This window comes from Strix uralensis, chromosome 3 (assembly GCF_047716275.1).
Source record: "Strix uralensis isolate ZFMK-TIS-50842 chromosome 3, bStrUra1, whole genome shotgun sequence".
NCBI lineage: Eukaryota > Metazoa > Chordata > Aves > Strigiformes > Strigidae > Strix > Strix uralensis.
The window spans coordinates 27,645,099-27,667,198 of NC_133974.1; the positions used below are offsets into that span (position 1 = coordinate 27,645,099).

General features: G+C 37.7%; 1 protein-coding gene across 4 annotated transcripts in view; it reads right to left on the bottom strand.

Annotated features, from left to right (window-relative positions):
* Window positions 1–22,100, bottom strand: part of HMGCLL1 (3-hydroxy-3-methylglutaryl-CoA lyase like 1) — a 100,741-nt gene that overhangs the window by 56,137 nt on the left and 22,504 nt on the right. For all 4 annotated transcript variants that reach the window (XM_074861751.1, XM_074861750.1, XM_074861749.1 and 1 more), the window contains exons 2-5: window positions 21,550–21,627; window positions 20,450–20,557; window positions 13,926–14,021; window positions 11,990–12,138 (exon numbers count right to left, since the gene is read on the bottom strand). In XM_074861751.1, coding sequence (XP_074717852.1) covers window positions 11,990–12,138; window positions 13,926–14,021; window positions 20,450–20,557; window positions 21,550–21,627 — 431 coding nt within the window. The remainder of the gene's footprint in view (window positions 1–11,989; window positions 12,139–13,925; window positions 14,022–20,449; window positions 20,558–21,549; window positions 21,628–22,100) is intronic.

Consider the following 22,100-nt stretch of genomic DNA (forward strand, 5'->3'; position numbering starts at 1 on the left):
AGAAGAGATAGGCAATGAGATATGATATGAAGAACCAAGTAAGGTCAAAAGTGCAGTTTTTAAGAGGCAAACGCTTGCTTATGCTGCAGTGGAAAAGAGCCAGAGGACAGTGAGAGGTTAAGAAAGAGAGTAAGGGAAGGGAGAAATAAGAGGAAGAACAGAACATGGGGTCACTGGGGCAAGTGGAAGGGGTACAGATGGAAAGTAGACAAGAAACTGCTGCTGCTCTGACAGTGGAAGAGAAAGGATTAGGGGAAGGGAGGGAGAAGAGAGTGACAGAAGGAAGAGCATACTGTATCTATTTTTCCTTAGGAGAAAAGCGAGATCCTATGTGAAGAAAAGCAGCAGAGGGAAAAAGAGGCAAGAGTTTGAGCAGTGAGTTACAGAGGCAACTGGGATTTAATTTGGGGATTCAATTAAGTTGGAGAATACAGCTGTTTTCTAAAAAGATGGCGCGACTGAAAGAAAAAAAGACTTCATAACGAAAAAGACTGTCTTGGTCTAAGGATATTCACCAGAGACACTCCACAGTATGAGAGCAGAAGCAAATATCTGGGAGTTCACAAAGCAGACTGCAATGGAAGTGTTTAATTCTAAGTATGTGCTTAAATCTCTGCTGAATCAAGGCCAGATATTTTAGTAGCTTAACTATGTCTTTAGCATGCAATCAAGAAAAGAGCCCATGCAACCAGAGGTGGAAAGAAGGACCTGCAATAAGTGAATGTATCTATACAGCTGCTTTAAGAACACACAGGTAAATGCTGTTTTGCTCACTCAGGTTCTGTGAAATCAAAACTCCTCCCTTTAATAAAAAGTGATAAAAGCAAGTTCTCTACTTGTTTCACCTGGCAGAGTTTAACCAGTCTCTTGCCTGTTGTACAGATTTCACTGCAGGTGAGTATCATTCGGTCTTCTCCTAAATTGTTTTCTATGCATATAAAAACAATTAAAAAAAACCTCAACAACTTTACTGTGTAATATTTTGGACAAAAATGCTGAACAGTCTCTGGGGACGGGGAGGGAGAAGGAAGAGGAAGAGAGTTTTCAATTTCTTTCAGCAAGCCAAAACCAAATTGCAGTTTTCCACGCATGGTATAGACAATGTAAAGTCCCCACGATCAAGGTCACTAGGAATGGTGATAATCACCACACCAGCCCAATGACTGTGAAGTGCAGGATATAAAACCACAAACACGGTAAATGAGCAAACTTTTCATAACCAAAGTGTGTTAAAAGGAAAATTAATCCAACCAGAAACTGAACTCCATGTTGTAATCAGCCCTTTGTCAGCTTGTTTCAGCAAGAGTTCCAGAGCCAGATCCACAGCTGCTACCACAGCTGGAAGCACGGAGCCTCCTGAGAAGCCAGTTGCAGACTCAGATGCTGCTGTTTCCTGTTTATTATTATAGTGTAAGTTCGCATATAATTTACCATGTTCACTGCAGATGTATTTATTTTTATTGGATGTTCGTGCTAAAATGTATATGCCTATCATTTGGTGAATTCGTAATATTAAGGTTGATATATTCTGTCTCTTTGCAAAGGAAGCCATTTGTTAAAAACAGGCAATCTTAACTGTAAGGAGAGGGGAAATACAAAGAAGAGAAGAGGGAAAGGAGATTCTTCCAGAAACAGAATCTTCAAGCCAAGCCCAAAGTGTGGAAATAAGGCCAGGATTTTTCTTCCACATTTGATTTAAAAAAAAAAAAGAAACAACTTCTCCATATATTTAGAGACCAGTTGCGAGTAATATATATACTATTCAAAGTGAATTCCTATAGTAATAATATTTGTTATTATTTTTAGAATGCCCAGAAAACACTTAAATTGTGAACTATATTCTAGACAATATCTTCTCTAAAAACAGAACAAAACTGTTACTATCATGAAGGGCCACTTAACCACTTAACTTTTAATAACTATCAAATTATCCACGGAGCAATCAGTAACATACTAGCAAACACATTGTATTGTTACCTTATAATTTCATACTAACATTTCAAGTCTGATTTTACACTACCCGTTAAGAAGAAACAGAGATCATTTTTACTTCCCACAGGTATCCCTCTCATTTTTTTTAAAAAAAATAAAGCACCTCTTCTCGCCTACTGCTATTTTCTATCTGTAGGCACAAAAAAATGGGTAAAAGTTGGTATAAAGTTATTCCTAAGGAAAATCTCTCCTTCTACATAGTGCAATCAGCCAGTATGATAGAGACAGTAAAATGGCTCCTACATCCTTTTGTTAACCTGTCCCCAGTACAGAGAAATGCACCAAGTCCCCACATCCCAGCAATCTCTGGCTTCTCTAACTTCTCCAGGGGACTATGACCCCTACACCTTAATACTGTGTAAACCTACAGATTTGTTTACCATTTGCATACTAAAATGTGTTGCTGCCAATTAGATGTTCATCTACATTTTGTTGTTCCCATAATCTCAAATATAGGCTCAATTCTAGTGACATGAAGTGTTAAATTGGTTTTACTACCTAAAGAAGTGATAATGGTTTATTATCAATATAATTCTGACTATGCTAAACTATACAGCGTAGTCTAAAAATGGGGGTTTAAAGCCGTGTAAAAAACCCATGTGCACTCCAGCCCTAAGTATTCCAGAATACCAAGTATAAGTTGAAAGTTTCTGTCTGTATTTATAAAACATACACAGCTTTAAACTGTACTGATTTGTGCAGAACTGATTTGCTGGAGTTTATCTCACGGTACTTCTAATTAGGTACATAAAATACAGTATTGTAAAGCCATTCAAATATCTGGAATTAAGGTATTTAAGATGAACTGTAATAAAAGAAAAAAAAGTGTTATTGAATTGAATTATAAAGATCAGATTGTCTTGATAATCAGAAGTTTCACATAATCAGAATGTTTCTTTATAAACAAAACAGACTGCATTAGTTTCCAAAATTACTTGTTATAAAGTATATTAAAATAAAATCGATGTGTTCTTCCACGTTTTTTCAAAATAAATTTAAATATCACTAGCACAAGATAATGAAAATGAATTCTTTCTCTTTAAATTTCCACTATTTAGTGTCGTACCTTGTGTATTAGCATCAAAGTGAACAATAACTATTTCCCATAATCAACAAGGAATTATATATGTTGTAACCTGTAACCTTTATTATAATAAAATATAAAAGGTAATAATAATAATACCACATACAATCATTTGTTTGGTATCTATTTGTCATAGCAAAAAATATTGCTATATTTCAAGTATATTAACCACTATTTGAATTCTATATAAACACAGATGTAAGTCAAATATTGATACATTTCAATATGCTTTTATGTATTGAGAACTTCACCATACTGCTCATTCTTAAAAGACACAGGACTATAAACAAAGGAGTTACATACACCAGTTTAGAATTAATGTGTGATTGCATGTGCTTTAATTTATGAAGCAGCAGCTTTGTAAGGAAATGATTCTAGAGTTATTTTACAGCAAACATTTGCATCTGTTTTTCTAACGCTGAACCTCTAAACATTTGCATACACATTCACATTTGCACATGCAAATAGCCCAAATGGCCTCAAAAGCGCTATTCACATGAAAATTTTTCAGGACTGGGACATAAATACAGCTTTCAATTGCTGGTCATGGAGAAATGTTTTTTAGAAGAGAAAATAAAATTACGACCTTTCAGCTCTTCTATTCCCAGTTAATTTTTATTAGGACTAAGACAGTTCTATACAGAACTGAATGTTTCAGAGGGAGATAGGTTGACTTTATTTCACTGTCACAGGACACAAAGTAGGTAGTGAAGTACCAATTGTGGAAAAGAGGGAAACACAGGTCCTTTCTTACTGTATTCTCTAGTTCTATTGTACCAATTGCAGTTTATTTCTGTGTCTTTTTAAATTTTGAAATACATTAACTTGGAAGAATCTACCTTAATCAGAATTTAAATAACATTTTCTTCACATGTAAATTAAAAATGCATTTAAATTAAAACAGTCCAAGTGACCACTTGCAATTACCATTTGCTACAGTTTTTCATCAATCCTGGCTGTTAGACTGAAAAAGATGTGATATTTTTAATAGTACCTGCATTATACATTAAAAGATGCAATTCTAAAACCAGTGTATATTGTGTCATTTCACAAGCAAAATATGCGTAGTAGTAATTAGCTGACCACACATTTTATAACAGATTTGGCTCAGTGTCTTCACAAAATGTGTCCCAGATGTTACTGTAAAGTTTTTATGCATGTACAAAAAAATAAAAATAAAAACCCCTTTATGATGCTAATAAATAGTCTACCTTCTAAGACCATACGCAAGATTTCAATTCTTCATAAACATTTGAACTAATTTAGTAAACATTTAGAGAACTGTGTACTGTGTTACAGATTTTAAATGTGACAGCTGACAACATAAATTTTCTGGATGATGATCGAGGCAATGTTAGTGCAGCTGTAGCAACATGCAAAAGCTTAAAGTTTAGTTTCAACTGTTTGAGTGCGTTTTTCATAAGATTCAGGATTGCCAATGATTTATGCTCACTACATAAATTCTAAATTGCCAGTAAAAATAGGAAATAAAATTTGAACCCCTTAAAATTATTTTTGGAAGTATTTTTCAACTGCACAAATAAGGAGTTAGGGCAAGGCACTAAATTATCCATTTCCTGCAAATAAATAACACTTTAAACAATAATAGTGCTTTAGAAAGGAAACAATCTGTATTGAAATTAATAAAAATGCAGTTTATGCATATTAATATTTTTATTACCTAAGTAATTCAAGCAAAATATTTAGCCTACAGAATTTATATTAGAAGCCAAAATGTGTAGTCCTGGGAGCTTGCTTGAGCAAAGGCTGCAGGTTTCAGCCACAGATCTTTAAAAGTAGACGATCTCTAAAAGAGTGATTAAAAACAAAATGTTGATTCTTGGTGCACAGAGTACAAATCTTTCGCCATATAGTCCACAGCTTCATTTTGTGTTACCTTGCAGCACAAACCCTATTAATACATTTCTTATATTTATTGCAATTTAATTATAAGGTCCTGATGCCTATGCACAGGTAGGATGGGATTCATCTGTTCTAACTTCTCTTATCAAAAATAATAATCTACAGCCTATGCTTTAGACAGGCCATCTCTAAGATGACAAACATAGGATAGGACCCAAGCTCCTTAGCAGCCAAAAGGATGGATCATCGGGAGACTGATGCATCTTATCCTAAGGCATGTACTTTAAAAAGCACATATGATAAATCATAGCCTGAAGGCTGCCTATCTACCTCTAGTAACTACAAGAAGATTTAGGATCACAAGCTCAGACTTGTGTGGTCATGCTTAGATTTGCCTCATGTTACAATAATAATTGTAACCAATATATAAGTATTTTCAGTAAATAGAAGCCATACAAGAAAATAAAACCTGAAAATAACTTCCCCCTTGAAATTAAATAGCTAGTCAAACCATGACCACCAGTTCTAAATACTGAATGTCCACTGACTAATTATGTAAAATCCCATCCTTTTGTTTCCAAAATGCCGGGTTTGAGGTCATTCAACAGAAACTCCCAAATTTAAATTTCTGAAACTGTCAGTTTCTGCCCCTGCTTGACTTGATACTTACAGATGAGGATATAAAGCATAAAGAACATGGCATAAAAAACAACTTGCCACAAGGCCGTAGGTGTCTCAGCATTTAGAGAATTTTGCATGGAATTGGGATACAGAAATACCATTTATTTTATCTGTCACTAAATGCACCTTCTTTAGTAGCAGCTAAATATGGGATCATAAATCAAGAACATAAATTGCAGGCTTTGATACCTAATTCTTTTTTGATTGTTCTATCTCCAAGAAAAAGTGACCTTGATTGCACTGAATATTTCTATGAAATCTCTGTTTAAGTTTTGCTTTCTGATTATCTTTTCCATGCCTTTTTTCATTGAGGAAGAGAAGTCCTGTGTTTTATATCATTAAATACAATGTAAAACTCCACAAGTCTTCTAAATGCACTGCAATGTTTGGGAACTAATGAACTACTTCCTCTCAAGTCCTAATGAATTCCTTGTAGCAGCTCAGGCTTTTGTTGGGTACTAGTACCAGAGAAAATTATGGTTTAGTCTTCTAGAATTCAGCTGGAAATCATGGTCTGCTTCTATAATCTTACTCCTCACAAGCAGCTACAATGCTGTAAACAGATGTATTTACTTCCTGGATTTGGCACTCACAGAATCCTCTAGGTTTGAAAAGACCTTGAAGATCATCCAGTCCAACCATTAACCTCACACTGACCGTTCCCAACTACACCATATCCCTCAGCGCTACGTCAACTCAACTCTGAAACACCTCCAGGGATGGGGACTCCACCACCTCCCTGGGCAGCCCATTCCAACGCCTAACAACCCGTTCTGTAAAGAAATGCTCTCTGCAACCTCCTTTCAGGTAGTTGTAGAGGGCAATGAGGTCTCGCCTCAGCCTCCTCTTCTCCAGACTAAACAACCCCAGTTCCCTCAGCCGCTCCTCGTACGACATGTGCTCTAGACACTTCACCAGCTTCGTTGCCCTTCTCTGGACACGCTCGAGTAATTCAATGTCCTTTTTGTAGTGAGGGGCCCAAAACTGAACACAGTAATCGAGGTGCAGCTTCACCAGTGCCAAGTACAGGGGTAAGATCCCTTCCCTGTCCCTGCTGGCCACGCTATTTCTGATGCAAGCCACAATGCCATTGGCCTTCTTGGCCACCTGGGCACACTGCTGGCTCATGTTCAGCCGGCTGTCAATCAACACCCCCAGGTCCCTCTCTGACTGGCAGCTCTCCAGCCACTCCTCCCCAAGCCTGTAGTGCTGCTGGGGGTTGTTGTGGCTAAAGTGCAGCACCCGGCATTTGGCCTTATTGAAACTCCTACAGTTGGCCTTAGCCCATCGCTCCAGCCTGTCCAGGTCTCTCTGCAGAGCCTCCCTACCCTCGAGCAGATCAACACTCCCACACAACTTGGTGTCATCTGCAAACTTACTGAGGGTGCACTCGATCCCCTCGTCTAGATCATCAATAGAGATGTTAAACAGGAGTGGCCCCAAAACCGAGCCCTGGGGGACACCACTTGTGACCAGCTGCCAACTGGATTTAACTCCATTCACCACCACTCTTTGGGCCCGGCCATCCAGCCAGTTTTTTACCCAGCAAAGCGTGTGCCCATCCAAGCCACGAGCAGCCAGTTTCGCCAGGGGAATTCTGTGGGAAACAGTGTCAAAGGCCTTACTAAAGGCAAGGTAAACAACATCCACAGCCTTTTCCTCATCCAATAAGCAGGTCACCATGTCGTAGAAGGAGATCAGGTTTGTCAAGCACGACCTGCCTTTCATAAACCCATGCTGACTGGGCCTGATCATCTGGTTGTCCCTCATGTGTTGTGTGATGGTACTCAGGATGAGCTGCTCCATCAGCTTCCCGGGCACCGAAGTCAAGCTGACAGGCCTGTAATTTCCTGGATCATCCTTCCGACCCTTCTTATATATGGGCGTCACATTGGCCAATTTTCAATCTGTCGGGACCTCCCCGGTCAGCCAGGACTGCTGGTAAATGATGGAAAGTGGTTGGCGAGCACCCCAGCCAGCTCCTTCAGCACCCTCGGGTGTATCCCATCTGGTCCCATAGACTTGTGTATGTCTATGTGATACAGCAGGTCACTGACCATCTCCTCCTGGATTGCGGGTAGGTCGTTCTCCCAGTCTCTGTCTTCTGGCTGAGGAGGCTGGATTCCCTCAGTACAAGTAGTCTTGTTATTAAAGACATTCAAAACTGATGCTTCTTATTTATGGGTATTTTTTAATTTTTTAACTAATTAAAAGTTTTAAGTCCACCTTCTAGAGCTTTGTTCAACTGCTAAGAGATCTACCATTAAGAAAAAGTCATGAATTCTGTATTTCTATGTTCATGCTCCTGCTATTGTTTTTCTGGTCTTCAGAATTTTACTCAACAAAGTAAAGCTGAAGCTTAAGAGAAAATACTGAGGTAGATGGACACTAAACAATCCTTTTTATTATTATTTCTGAGCAATCATGCCACCTCAATGCTTCCTACAGATTCCTGTAACTCTGCCACCATGAGGAGTGCATCTGAATGAGTATGAAATGCAGGAACAAGACTCAGTGTATCATGATACTTGGTAATTATTCTCTTGAAAACATTTGTCTAGACTCTGATCCATAGCAATGTTTTGTTTCTCATTAATTTTTCCTCCTCAAAATCTCCCTGAGAAGGATTTTTTAAAAGTCCAAACAGCTTGTGTTAACCAGTTTTCTTTTATCTTCTAACTTATTAGCATGCTCAGAATTTTCTTTTCAATATTTTCATATACTGAAATCCACGTTCAAGGGATGTTTTAGATACTCAGAATTATTAACTCAGGGGTTTTTGTTATGAAATAAGGCTCCATATTACATAATTTAGATTTTTAGCAGATTAGATACTTTATTATTGAGTTATATTCGATCCCCCTGGACAAATACCAGACAGTCCTCTCCTAAAATTTTTGATTTGTTGAAGTGTAAGGTTATCTTATCTCCTGATGCCTCAACCTCTAATTTTCACTGGATAGATTAGTTCCCAAGCTAATATCCTATGATGAAGATAGCTGTAATATAAACATAAATGTAGTTTTTCTTCAGTATACTTGTATACTTCAGTATCTCTGATTGGATTCTTTAGTTGGTTATAATCCCACAAATCGACTGATTCTGTCAATGGCTTCCTACTTCTGAATGATTCACTTTTCTTAGACCTGTAAGCCTCAGGAAGAAAGCTATAGCTGGAGTGAACTTACATCATTTTCATTCACAACTTTGGATCTGTTCACTTTGTAGCATACCTGATATTAAGCAGTCCACTGTTGAAGCGCTGTGTAACATACTGCACCTGGCATGACAGACTCAATTAAATTGTCCTGCGTGCACTCTGTGAAGTTTGCCTAGGTTTGCATACTTTAGTGAAATTACAGATTTTTGTACTGCATGCACAAAATAAGCACTTTTAAAGCATAATCTGATTGTATTTTCTCTATGTTCAATTATCTCGTTTCTCTTCACCTGTGTACTGTTTTTTCTGTTTGTTTCATTACCTGGTTCTTGATACTCCTCTCTTTGTATCTCCTTTCTGCACTTCGGCCACAACAACCCCCAGCAGCGCTACAGGCTTGGGGAGGAGTGGCTGGAGAGCTGCCAGTCAGAGAGGGACCTGGGGGTGTTGATTGACAGCCGGCTGAACATGAGCCAGCAGTGTGCCCAGGTGGCCAAGAAGGCCAATGGCATTGTGGCTTGCATCAGAAATAGCGTGGCCAGCAGGGACAGGGAAGGGATCTTACCCCTGTACTTGGCACTGGTGAGGCCGCACCTCGATTACTGTGTTCAGTTTTGGGCCCCTCACTACAAAAAGGACATTGAATTACTCGAGCGTGTCCAGAGAAGGGCAACAAAGCTGGTGAAGGGTCTGGAGCACATGTCGTAGGAGGAGCGGCTGAGGGAACTGGGGTTGTTTAGTCTGGAGAAGAGGAGGCTGAGGGGAGACCTCATCGCCCTCTACAACTACCTGAAAGGAGGTTGCAGAGAACTGGGAATGAGTCTCTTTAACCAAGTAATAAGTGATAGGACAAGAGGGAATGGCCTCAAATTGCGCCAGGGAAGGTTTAGACTAGATACTAGGAAGCATTTCTTTACAGAACGGGTTGTTAGGCGTTGGAATGGGCTGCCCAGGGAGGTGGTGGAGTCCCATCCCTGGAGGTGTTTCAGAGTTGAGTTGACATAGCGCTGAGGGATATGGTGTAGTTGGGAACGGTCAGTGTGAGGTTAATGGTTGGACTAGATGATCTTCAAGGTCTTTTCAAACATAGAGGATTCTGTGATTCTGTGATTCCTTGTTTGGATTTCTTTCTTTTTATTCTTAAGTATTTTGTGTGTGTGTGTGCTCTGCTTCTGTTTGACCATTTCCTGCCTCCTACTTCTTCCTCTCTGTACGTGCCTTCCCATCCTACTGCTTTCTTATTGCCACACAGTTCATCAGATAGTAGACAGTAAGTGTATGGGAATGTTGTAGAATCCTACCATGGGAACAGTCATTTCCATCACATCAGTGTATCAGTGCCAAAATAACTCCTACTGGCATATTACAAATGCTTTAGACATACAATCTGTGGAAAAAAAAGCAGCAGGTTGCCACTTTCTTAAACATGTGAAACTACTGCACAGAAGGTAAGTTAACATTTTAAGTTCCAACATCAAGCTAGAGTACACCACAGGGGCTTCTTCATCACCTGCAGTTTACATCTTTTGGATCAGTTGCAAAGTCCATTTGTCAACACCCATAGCTATCCCAAAACATATACAATGCATAGACCTTTGACTACTCCCTTGACGGTTGGTTGCCTCTATTGTGCCATTTGGTTGTATTTTGTTAGTGAAATACAGGAATATGAAACAGAAAATATTGCCTGACATGCCTAGACAGCTGACAAAAACAGAAAACAAAAATTTAGTGTAAAAATGTTCACAGTGCATAAGGTTTGTTGCTACACACATGCTGTCTTTTCTGCATCGGCTGCCTACTCCCTTATCCACACCTCTCTGGGACCTAAAATTCAGGCATTCCTGAGCTTAACCTTCCTGGAGAACTCAAATTCCCAGTTCTGTTCTCAATTCAGAACTTAGTTTCAGAAAAATGTGGCAAATAGTGGTGGCAGAGACCTTTTAAACAAGAGAGCTCTTATAAGAGAAGTTGCTCAGGAAGGCAAACCCTGACTCTACCTGACAGCAGTCAGGTAGAGTATTTAAACTCTGGTAGAAGTTATTGTTTCTAAATACAGTGAAAGTCCTTACTTTTCTATTCAGTGATTTTCCACCTGAAACATATAACCAAGCTAGGGAAAAAGGACACAAGCATTTATGAGCTATCCTTGGTTGAATGTGTGTGTGTTAATATCCTCGGGTTGGACAAGATGACCTCCAGAGGTCCCTTTCAACCTAAACCATTCTGTCATTCTGTGATCCTTTGAGGCTGAGGTATAACTAAAAGTCAGATCTCATTTTCTCAAGGCAAAAGCTAAACTACCACGCTATTGTGCAAAAAGTGAGCAGTGGCATTACCTCATCACTATTTCTGGAGGAAAGAGAGATCCCATTATTTATTACCAGACAAGTTTTCAAGCACTTAGTCTCTGAGGTATCTACCTCTATCTATTTTTCAAGTCCAGGTATTTTCTGAGCATGATGTAGTTTGAATTACTAGTAATCCTCAAGGAATCTCATTGTTGAGTTTCTCCTTGAACCTATGCAAGCCTTTTTGCATTCACAAGGACCTTCACAAATAATCTTAGATAAGTAGCTCTGTGTAATGCAAAAGAAAATGGAAATGAAAACCAAAGACTGTTCAAGGGCAAGGATTCAGGATTATTTCAAGTTTAAAAAAGGTACTCTAGAGAAAGATAAATAAGGGACAATTCCAGAGTTTCACACGCTAGGGACTCCAAACACTTCAACGCCTGGAGTTTTCAGAATAATTTATATAGAGAATATTTTTTTTCTTAGGAGTAATTTTGTTCTATCACTTTTATACCTTGACTCTACAGTGTATGAAGTGATATATTATTCATACTATAATAAAAGTATGCAGGGTATTTTTTAAGGTGCAGGCAACAGAGTTAAGAGTTCTCAGCAGCACAAAATAAATGTTATACTGTCATCTGTGATGATAAAAATAAATTTGTATAATAAAAGGATTATGTTTATACACACAGCTTTTTTTTTCAATTTCCAGAGAAAGCTAGTCACCATTAGTAGTTACAAAACACAGAGCAAAATTGATATATTCAATCTTTTAAAATAAAATCACAATAAAGACTAATATTTCAATTCATCTAAAATGTAAAAATCTGGTAATATACTTTTCTACCAGTAAAAAAAAACCCTGTAAAAGCAACTCAAATAACTGTATTACTTAAGAATCTTTATATTTACCCACGCACTGGAATATCCATATTCCTTGCAGATTTAGCAATTTCTTCAAATTTTTCTATGCTTTCTTCAATTGAACAATTAATATTCATTTTGCTAAAAGATTCAGATGCTGCACCAAATACTGAGACTTCTGTAGCCCCTGCTGCAATCTGGAAAATACATTTCAATAAAACAGAATCATAACACTGTATTAAAAGTTTAGATTAAACATATAATTCTGTACAACATTCTAGAATTTTAAAGCACATTATAAGTATATCAACCATAACTAAAATATAAGTTTCATTCCGATTTTTTTTAAATCTATTGCATACAAACAGATTGAATCAAATTTTAAGTTAATTCACTATGGCATATTTCCTTCCTCTTGTGAGCAATTAGGTAAACATATTTTTAAAGTGATAAATGATAAAGGTATTAAGATGTAGGAAATCACATGAACCAACTATGAAAGGAACAATGAATGACACTTATATTCATTTTTCAGAAAAGGAAAAGATCACATAACAGCTCTGAAATATCCATTCTCTGTACAAAGCCTGTTCCTCATGAATGCCAGGAAGTCATTCTCATGCTTAGGAAAGCTCTGTGCCTGCATGTGCCTACAGCAGCAACAATAACCAATGGGGATTTCCTTGTTACAGCCAGCTCTAGGATCAAGGGCTCCATTGGTCTTGGTGTCATAGTCGATACGGATAATATGGAAAATGTGCATGTGAGAGTCTGCTGAGAAAAAGTCTCAGAGCAAATACCAGTCTAGAAAATGTGTAAATGTGGTGACTTCACTGAAGGGGCAATTAGCCTGCGTTTGTACTCAGTACCTCAGTACTCAGTAAATCAACTAACATGAGGCAAACTAGAATGCTGAAAGCCAAATGATAGGAGAAGAAAACATTTACACTTAGGAGAATAGCTCATTAATTAATTCTCACTCTCTGGTAAGAATAACACTCTTGTTCTATGAAAAAGAACGGAGCTTTTCCCTTTCCTCTCTGCTTCTGCTAAATAATGTTTAAGCTTCAGCAACCCTTACAAGAGCAAACATCCTTTCAATCAGAGGGAAGAAAAAAAGAACTGCAGCAAGAAAGGACTCAGCAATCACCTAAAATTGTTTTTGCATTGTTTTCATTATATCACTAAATACAGTATAGAGACATAGCAGACTTAATTCAACTCATATAAGCTAGCGTTGTGGACAAAGTTGTGGCACTATAAATCTGACTATTGATAGTTAACTCGCCTATGTACAGGATTCTGTTTTAACAGAGATTTCATACACAGTATAGAAACTGAATTATAGACTACAGCACAAATGTCCATCGAGCAGTATGCTTTCCAAATACAGCTTGTCCTATATCAAGACAAAAGCATAGAAGCATGACAAATTTTCAGAAAACAAACAAGTGTAAAGATTTGACTGTCAATGTGTATGTTTTAAGAAGACTGAACTGCTCCATTTTCACAATTCGAAACACTTCAAGTCTATAATTTTGAATATTTATTTTGCATGAACTGAAACAATTTAAACTTTCAGACCCTACCAAAATGAAATGCAGAATTTAAGAAATCTAATACATTTCTATAAAGCATTTTAATTCAAATGACTCTTTCCTCATTTCTCTTCACTACTTTCCAGTAAGACACTCCTGAGAAACTTTTCTACGACCAACATATCAAAGAAGGAGAAGGAACTGTCTTTCTCTTTATACACAAGCATCATTTATAGGAACTTCCATTAAAATATGAATATATAGAGCTTAACATCACTCTGTGAATTTGCCCATTTTTCACAACGAAAAAGGTTTTTAATTTAAAAAACTATAGCTTAGTTCTAACAGGGCAGGATATATGACATTAAATAGCTAGTTTATAGTAGTGAACTGAAAGTATCTGAAACATGAAAGAAGTAATTGTGGACATCTATGAAGGCACTTACAGCAGAATGAAAACCTTGAAGATTAGGCGTGAGAACAGGATATTGGACTCCAGGATGTCGCTCAATGCCCCTCATTACTTCTTTGTGATCTGCCATCTAAAATAGATAAATAATTTGTACTTCTCAGCAGTTATTTTCTGATTTTATATAGCTAAGCAGAAATTAGCTTAGACTGTGGTTTTGCCTTCATTAGGTATACAGTTCATACAAAAAGTGTAACAACAAAGGAGTTAATGTTGTACAAGCACTCTTTTTTTTGGATTTCTTAACTTTTGAGTATTTGAATTGCAAGATTTCCCGTTCTATATGAATATAAAATTGGGGCTAAGATTTCTACAGTGTTTATTTTTGTGTATATATGTAAAAAACATAATTTGCATCATAAATTTATAGACTTGTGATCATGCTGATCATTAGCTGTTATTGCAACTTTAAACTTACCTCAATGGACTCAATAAGTGGAATTAAAAGAATAACTGACGTTTTAAAACGATCCAAATTCTGAAAACTTCAGCACTCTGATAAATGTGACTTCACAATCTTAACCATAAACAAACCTGAATTACTCAATACTGTAATCAGCATATTTGAAAAGACTAATCACAAGTCTATCCTTAAAAATATAGCAAAACGTAGCAAAATCCAGTTCTCTGCATAGTGTAACATTTTAATATACTTAGAATAGCAGGAAAAAAGGAAGGGTTAATAGAAACACATATGTGGCCAGTGGTTCATAGAAAACAGGTGCTAGGCTGTTACCAGTTGATTAATCTGCTCAGCAGCTGTTGCACTCCTATTGTAAGGTCACTCTGAGCTATTGACTTTTCAGCAAAGTCCTCCTGGTATGCTGTTTCTCAGGAAAGTTGATTAAAGAGTTTTATAGGTTAACAATGGACTAAATTGGATTTGTTAGCAACTGACATCATCTACCTGGATTGAACAACTGATGTCATCTACCTGGACTCGTGCAAGGCTTTTGACACTGTCCCGCACGATATCCTTGTCTCTAAATTTGTGAGACATGGATTTGACAGATGCACCACTTGGTGGATAAGGAATTAGCTGGATGGTCGCACTCAAAGAATTGGCTCAATGTCCAAGTGAAGAGCAGTGACAAGTGTCATTCCTCAGGGGTCAGTGTTGGGACCAGCACTGTTTAACATCTTTGCTGGAGACATGGACAATGGGATTGAGTGCACCCTCAGCAAATTTGCCGATGACACCAAGCTGTGTGGTGCGGTTGACATGCTGGAGGGAAGGGATGCCATCCAGAGGGACCTCAACAGGCTTGAGAGATGGCCTGTGCAAACCTCATGAAGTTCAACAAGGCCAAGTTCAAGGTCTTGCACATGGGTCAGGGCAATCCCAAGCACAAATATAGGCTGGGAGATGAGTGGATTGAAAGCAGCCCTGCAGAGAAGGGGTAGTAATGGATGGAAAACTGACTATGAGCCAGCAACGTGCGCTTGCAGCCCAGAAAGCCAACCACATCCTGGGCTGCATCAAGAGAAGTGTGGCCAGCACGTCGAGGGAGGTGATTCTCCCCCTCTACTCCGCTCTCATGAGACCCCACCTGCAGTACTGTGTCCAGTTCTGAGGCCCCCAACATAAGGACATGGACCTGTTGCAGCAGGTCCAGAGGAGGCCATGAAGATGATCAGGGGGCTGGAGCACCTTCCCTATGAGGACAGGCTGAGAGAGTTGGGGTTTTCAGCCTGGAGAAGAGAAGGCTCCAGGGAGACCTTATAGCGGCCTTCCAGTACATAAAGGGGGCCTACAGGAAAGCTGGAGAGGGACTTTTTACAACTGCATGTAATTACAGAACAAGAGGTAATAGCTTTAAACTCAAAGAGGGTAGATTTAGATTTGATATAAGAAATAAATTCTTTACTGTGAGGGTGGTGAGACACTGGAATAGGTTGCCCAGAGAAGTGGTGGATGCTCCATCCCTGGAAGTATTCAGGGTCAGCTTGGATGGGGCTTTGAGCAACCTGGTCTAGTGGAAGGTGTCCCTGCCCACAGCAGGGAGGTTGAAACCAGGTGATCTTTAAGGTCCCTTCCAACCCAAACCATTCTATGATTTCATGATTCTATGATTTTTTTTTCAAAAGAAGAAAATACTTCTTTATTATAGCAAGGGTCAAAGACCATTACTTTATTCAAGCATTTGTTTTGCTTAGTCTCCCCTCACAAAAGAAACTGCCTTTTCCAGATATTCTTAGACCTTTCTCACTCAAGTTTAAACATACTCCGTTTACTAATCAGGAAGATGAATCAAAGACTTACTTGTGTAATAAACTAGATTATTTAGACAAACACATTTTCTTAAAGAACAGGAGGAAAAATGAGTTTATTTTTTAATGGTGTGCATGCCTAAAAACAATACAGTTAATAAGACATATCCCTTGTATTTCATGTCCTACAGATTTTCAGTTTTAAAAAACTAATAGTGCATTTTAAATGTTCTTTAAATCAGCTCTCATAAAAGCAAATCTTCCAAGCAAACAGTATTAAATTGGATTTCTGATTCTTTGCACACTCATGAAAAGTAATTTGAGGAATACTGTATGAAAAGAGATATGAACTACAAAGCTTTTGTTACTCTGTATTTTCAATGAATACTTTATTGATAACTTTGCAGTACCACAATTCTAAATATGTGATATTAAATTATACCAGATTATTAAGTGACAAGACTACTGGCAACCTGGAATCTTCCTGTCACTGATTTTCTACTATTAAAATAAATGGACTAAAAATATCAGAAATATGCATGTATGCCTCCTCAAATATAAGTCCAACATGCATCTAAAAAGGAAGTGGATATATGGTATGAAAAGTGTCTTACAGTCAGACACAACTCACTTCTCATCAGCAAACAAGTGATGGCACAAAGCAACTTTTTGTAATTGCTTCTAAATCAGTGTGACCAACTAACATATCTGATAACCTCCCAAAAAAACATTTGGTAATGCCTTAGTTTTTTAAGAACAATTTTTCATTCCTTAATTTAATATAAACAGTATCTACATTTCTCAGGGCAAGGAAGAATGTTTGAAACCAAATGATTAATTAAATGGCAAATGCTGGAACTAATTCCACACTTTAAAATTATAGCCTGACTTAAAATATACTAGAAAACCAAAATGACACTTTTTCAACCAGTATAAAGCTGCCAGATCCAAATAATATATATTACATTTGTCCCATTACTATTTTTCCTGTAAGTAAAATCCCATTTTAACACATATTGCATGTTATAAGATTTTAAATTATAATAAAATATTTCTTTTCCGAATTTCTTTAAAAATAAGCTTTCCAACAGTAGGTATTTATAATTTTTGGCCGTTTAGGTTATAGGTGTGGGATCCTGTTTTATATGGCACCTCGCTACTGGGGAACTTTTTCTTTTAGCTCTTTTCAGTAAAAAAATCCTCTGCCAAAAAAAACAGTGGATGGGAAACCATAAAAGAGCTTTAAAATACTAAAAAAAGAAATAAGTGAATGAGTGATCTAAACATAACCATGAATTCTATTCCCATGACCTATGAAAAGAAAAAAGGAGCAAAGAAAAGACAAAGTCAAGACTGCACTCCCTATCAGAGCAACACATTCTTATCTTTTAAATTAAAAACATTTTAAACACAAATTAAGCCATTAAAGTAAAGTATTCAGACATGAATTTAAGATAAGAAGGGGTTGTTACTTTTTTTAAAAACCGACAAACCTGTGCTAAATTTGGTACTCGTACTGGCTCACAGGAAAAGGAAATAATTAAACAAGAAAGGAAGAAATCCACCTTTGCTTTAGACTTTTCCATCTAATGCTTAAAACCCAACACTATTCTCTTTGCTGTAACTGCCAAAGTTTGGTGGCACTTGGAAAAACTTGGTCTAGCTGCTTTCAATGGACGTGATATCATTGCCCCTGCACTGACCTTCTGCACTGTTGCTGTTCTCTTCCCCTTTCTATTATCCTTCCTTTAGGCCCTTCCCTGGCAATCCCGAGAACACTGAAATAAATCAAAGGATTCCCTCAAAGTGCTGTACAGTTTGCTCTGCTAACGCATGAATAAGTATGACTGTACTATGTTTTTCTCAAGAGGAAAGCCTGGGATACAGTCCAGGCCCAGGATGTATTGTCAGTTTAAACCAGACAAACTTTATATACATTTTGACAGATCTGCAACAAACAATGTTAAAAATGGAAGTATTTTCTCGAATGAATTAATTTCATGTTTTATTTTGTAAATAACTTGTGTGGTCCTTACTAAACATGTAAGTATTCAAATGCTTCTGTGCAAACAAGTGTGTAATTTCTTCAAAATTAGCTTAAATCATATAGACGAGTATTGACTTATTTCCTTACTTGCAGGGAATAATTAAGTTTGCACAAACAGGAGCTACACAGTATACTTCAGGACTAAGCCTGAATTAGCAGTGTTAAATCTCAAAAATGACAATGTAGTTTTGCTGCTGACTTCAGAAAGGCTAGGATTTCTGCTGAATTCTACCAAATGTAAAAATTAATTTTGGAAAAATAATGAGCAAATTATTATGATTCATCAAAACTCAGTACGGCTGCTGGTAGAGTCCTAGATCCGCAAGATAACTAATGCGCCTAAATACTACTACATATAAGATAGTCCCAAACTTAGATCTTCCAAATACACTTCCAAATGCGGAAAATGAAATTCATTTAAGGAAAAAGAAAAAAAGGTATGTTACCTTTCTTTTTTACATCAATGACTATTTGTTCTCAGAAGAGTAGAAACGAGGTAGGAACATCATTAAATTATGTTAATGATCCCCAATTCTTTAGTTACCAACTGAATGTTTACATAAATAACGAGGAAAATAAAATGCACAAGTAGTTTCTTTGACTCCATTCCACAGTACGTTAACATTGATCATAAAGAATTTTCTCTATATTATTAGCTGCAAAAGTCACTGCCCCTTTGTGAGCAAACTCAAAATCAGAACAGAATCTGCAACATCTCTCCTTAACTAGAATCCTTCAACATGTAAGCGTGTCTGTTTGTATGTGTGTGCGCTTATGTTAGTGTTTGGAAAAGGAGGACCGCACAGTGGATAGATACACAGAAAAGTTCCAAGTGCAGCAGACATTTAAAACTGGTTTGGCTTCAGGTAAGACTCAGTTTCCATGACTTTTCACACAACTCCCAGGCCTGGGAAGACTACTCCCTTGGTTTGGTGCTAGGGAGCACTCCTGAGAAGTTTACCCAGTTTGCATAAACCCTGTGCCTCTAGGTTTTCCTGACCTGTTTCTAGGTCTCTGAATTGGTGTTGCTTCTGCGAGAAGTCCCCTCCACCATGACTATTCCCCAGAGATCAGCCCCACTGCTATTCATCTGGATACTCAAGTTCAACACTCTACATCCCAACTGCTTCATATTCTCAAATCTTTATGTCTACACTCAGCATCCTATATCCCAGTTGCCCTTTACTCATGGTGTTCATCCATCATCCCCACACCTCTTACCCCCACTCAGCATCCTGTGACCAATTCTCTCAGTGCCCATTTACTGCTGTCCCTTGCACATACACACACATCCAAATTCCTACCCTCATGCTGCAAGGGACAAATCAGGAATCACCTGATAGATTATTTATGTTTGGAGGGCAATGACAACATTTAAGATTTCTCACACCCTATGTAGTAATCATGGCAAATTGTACTTCTAGCATTTGTGTTGATCAGAGCCTGGAGTGCTCCCCGCCTAAGAGTTTAGCTGCCTGCACTCGAGGCCAGCTCATTGATAAGAAGACAGTAACTTGAGAAGACTCAATCAGCCTTGGAGATCATCAATAAAAGCTAGAAAACAGATCAGCAGAGGCTCCCCCAGACAGCTCTATTAAGAAGTCTTAACATGGCCTCCCCTCTCTTTTCACTGAACTTCACAGCAACTTTTAAGCTGAGACACTCTCCCTGCCTAAGAAACAGCACAACTGCACAGCAGCAGCCAAGCCCATGCCTGCCCATGTAGCTTACTGACTGGATCCTGACTATGTCTTCCTGGCTTAATCTGGGACCTGCCACATCACTGCAGACTCACCTGAGTATGTGTACTCTTGGCTGTTCTGGTTACCCTCACCAGACCTGCTCTGCTCTCACAGACTGTTAGACTGCCCTTTGGTCAAAAAGGCTACAACCTCGGCTCCCCCTGTTATCATGCTTGGCTTCCAGTTCCCCTTCTCTTCTGGAGCAACCTGCTCCTGCTGATGATAAGTTAGGGATTTAACCCGCTTTCTGCACAGTTTACAGCTTTTCTTCAATTTTGACTACTTTTTAATAATTAGTTCAACTTCAGTTGACCTGAATAAAAGCATAAAACCTCAAAACTGTGTAAATGGTGTCTGACAACAGCATGTGATTTACAAATAAACAACATTATTTCAATTCCCTTTTCTTGTATAATTATAGAGGCTATACTACCAGAAAACTCCACTACGGGTAATGGTGTTTAAATGGAAATAGTTCTGCATGGTGACAATTTTACATACCTGAGGCACCCATTTGGATGAAACAAAACTGGTCACTTCTATTGCAGGCAGGCCTGTTTTGGAAAGCCGGTTGATTAACTCAATTTTGATATCAGTTGGGACTATCACCTATGGACATGGAGACATACTATAGTAAAGTATTTCATGCAGTAAGAAACTTTTGTAAGCAAAATGCTCTCAGTACATAAACAATACTTTTTTTTTAAACAATGAACTATACTCATACATTATTACTATAACTATACTGTTTCCTGACAGTAGGAAGCTACTGCATAAGGAAAGCACTAGGCAGTATACATGATCCTACTCCATTTTTTGTCCACCACAAAAGAATGAGGAAGCACTTCTGTGCAACTGGTTATAGATCTGGCCTCACTAATTGTTAGTAACCAAACACCAATGTAGCAAAGAAGCAACAAAGGAAATAGTAACACATAGTTTAACCAGAGAAAAATGGAGGGAAAAAAGCTCCACGGCTGAGGCAGAGTAATTCCATTCTGTTAATACTGCTAACATCTTTGATATCAGTAACAACAATGTATGTAAGCTTATCCCCCTGTTTGTGGAAACAGATGACTGTTTTGATACATGTACCCTATTTTACATAGTCTTTTTCAATCTTCCATGCTTCCCTACCACCCTTCAGGTAAATAATACTATCAGAAGAGTAATTTCTTTTTTTTCCATGCCTGTTCAGCAAGAAGTATGACAAAACCTATTGTACTATTCCTACTATAGTAGCACTGGTAGCACAAACTCTTATTATGAAGATAGCCAGTGCTTCATGGTGTTTAGCAATTATGTCGTGACAGAATGTTATTGACCGACAAGACAAATTCCAGAAAAAGAAATAGCACTTGAGTAACAGAAAGGCTAGTTAACAAACTATAGAAAGAAATCATATGATTAAACATCTGGCTAAATAGTAATATAATTTTATTCTAACATAGAAAACAGTTATTAATATGAAAAGAAATAAATATATTTATAGTACAAAATGGAAGAAACACAATTAGCAGGATGTATGTGTTTCACACAATGAAAATAACACTGGTATTCATGTCAAAATACAAAAAATAAAAAAAAATGAGAAAAATTACCTTTTCATTTTGCAGTCCGTCCCTTGGCCCAACTTCTACAATCTTTATGTACTCAGGCAGTCCAGATGCTTGAGATTCCTGAAATAAAAATCAATACTGAAACACAAAGCAATGAAGGTCACCAAGATCAAAAGTACAGCTTGTACTTGTCCTCTCATGATTCTGGGTATAAAGTCATATTGTCAACATTAAGTTTGCTCACTGTCTCTAAAAATCGGTGAGAACACGTTCCACACCTTGAATTAGGGAATAAAAGTTAAAAGCAGAAGTTTTCTGTGTGCATGCTCCACTGCTCCTCTGAGGCCACAAATGTGTATCATAAAAATGTATATAAAACTATAAATGAACATTGTGTTTACAGAGTGAGAAATATTCCCATTTCAAAAAGCTTCCCAACGAACGATCCAGTTCTCCAGACTTCTAACTGAATGTTCTCAATTTAACTGAACAGTTACTTCTCTGTAAACATTTGCAAGACTAGGCTATAAATCTGAAAAGTACAGAGCAGTCAAGAAATGTTGAAGAGATCATTAATGAAAGATGAAAGTAAT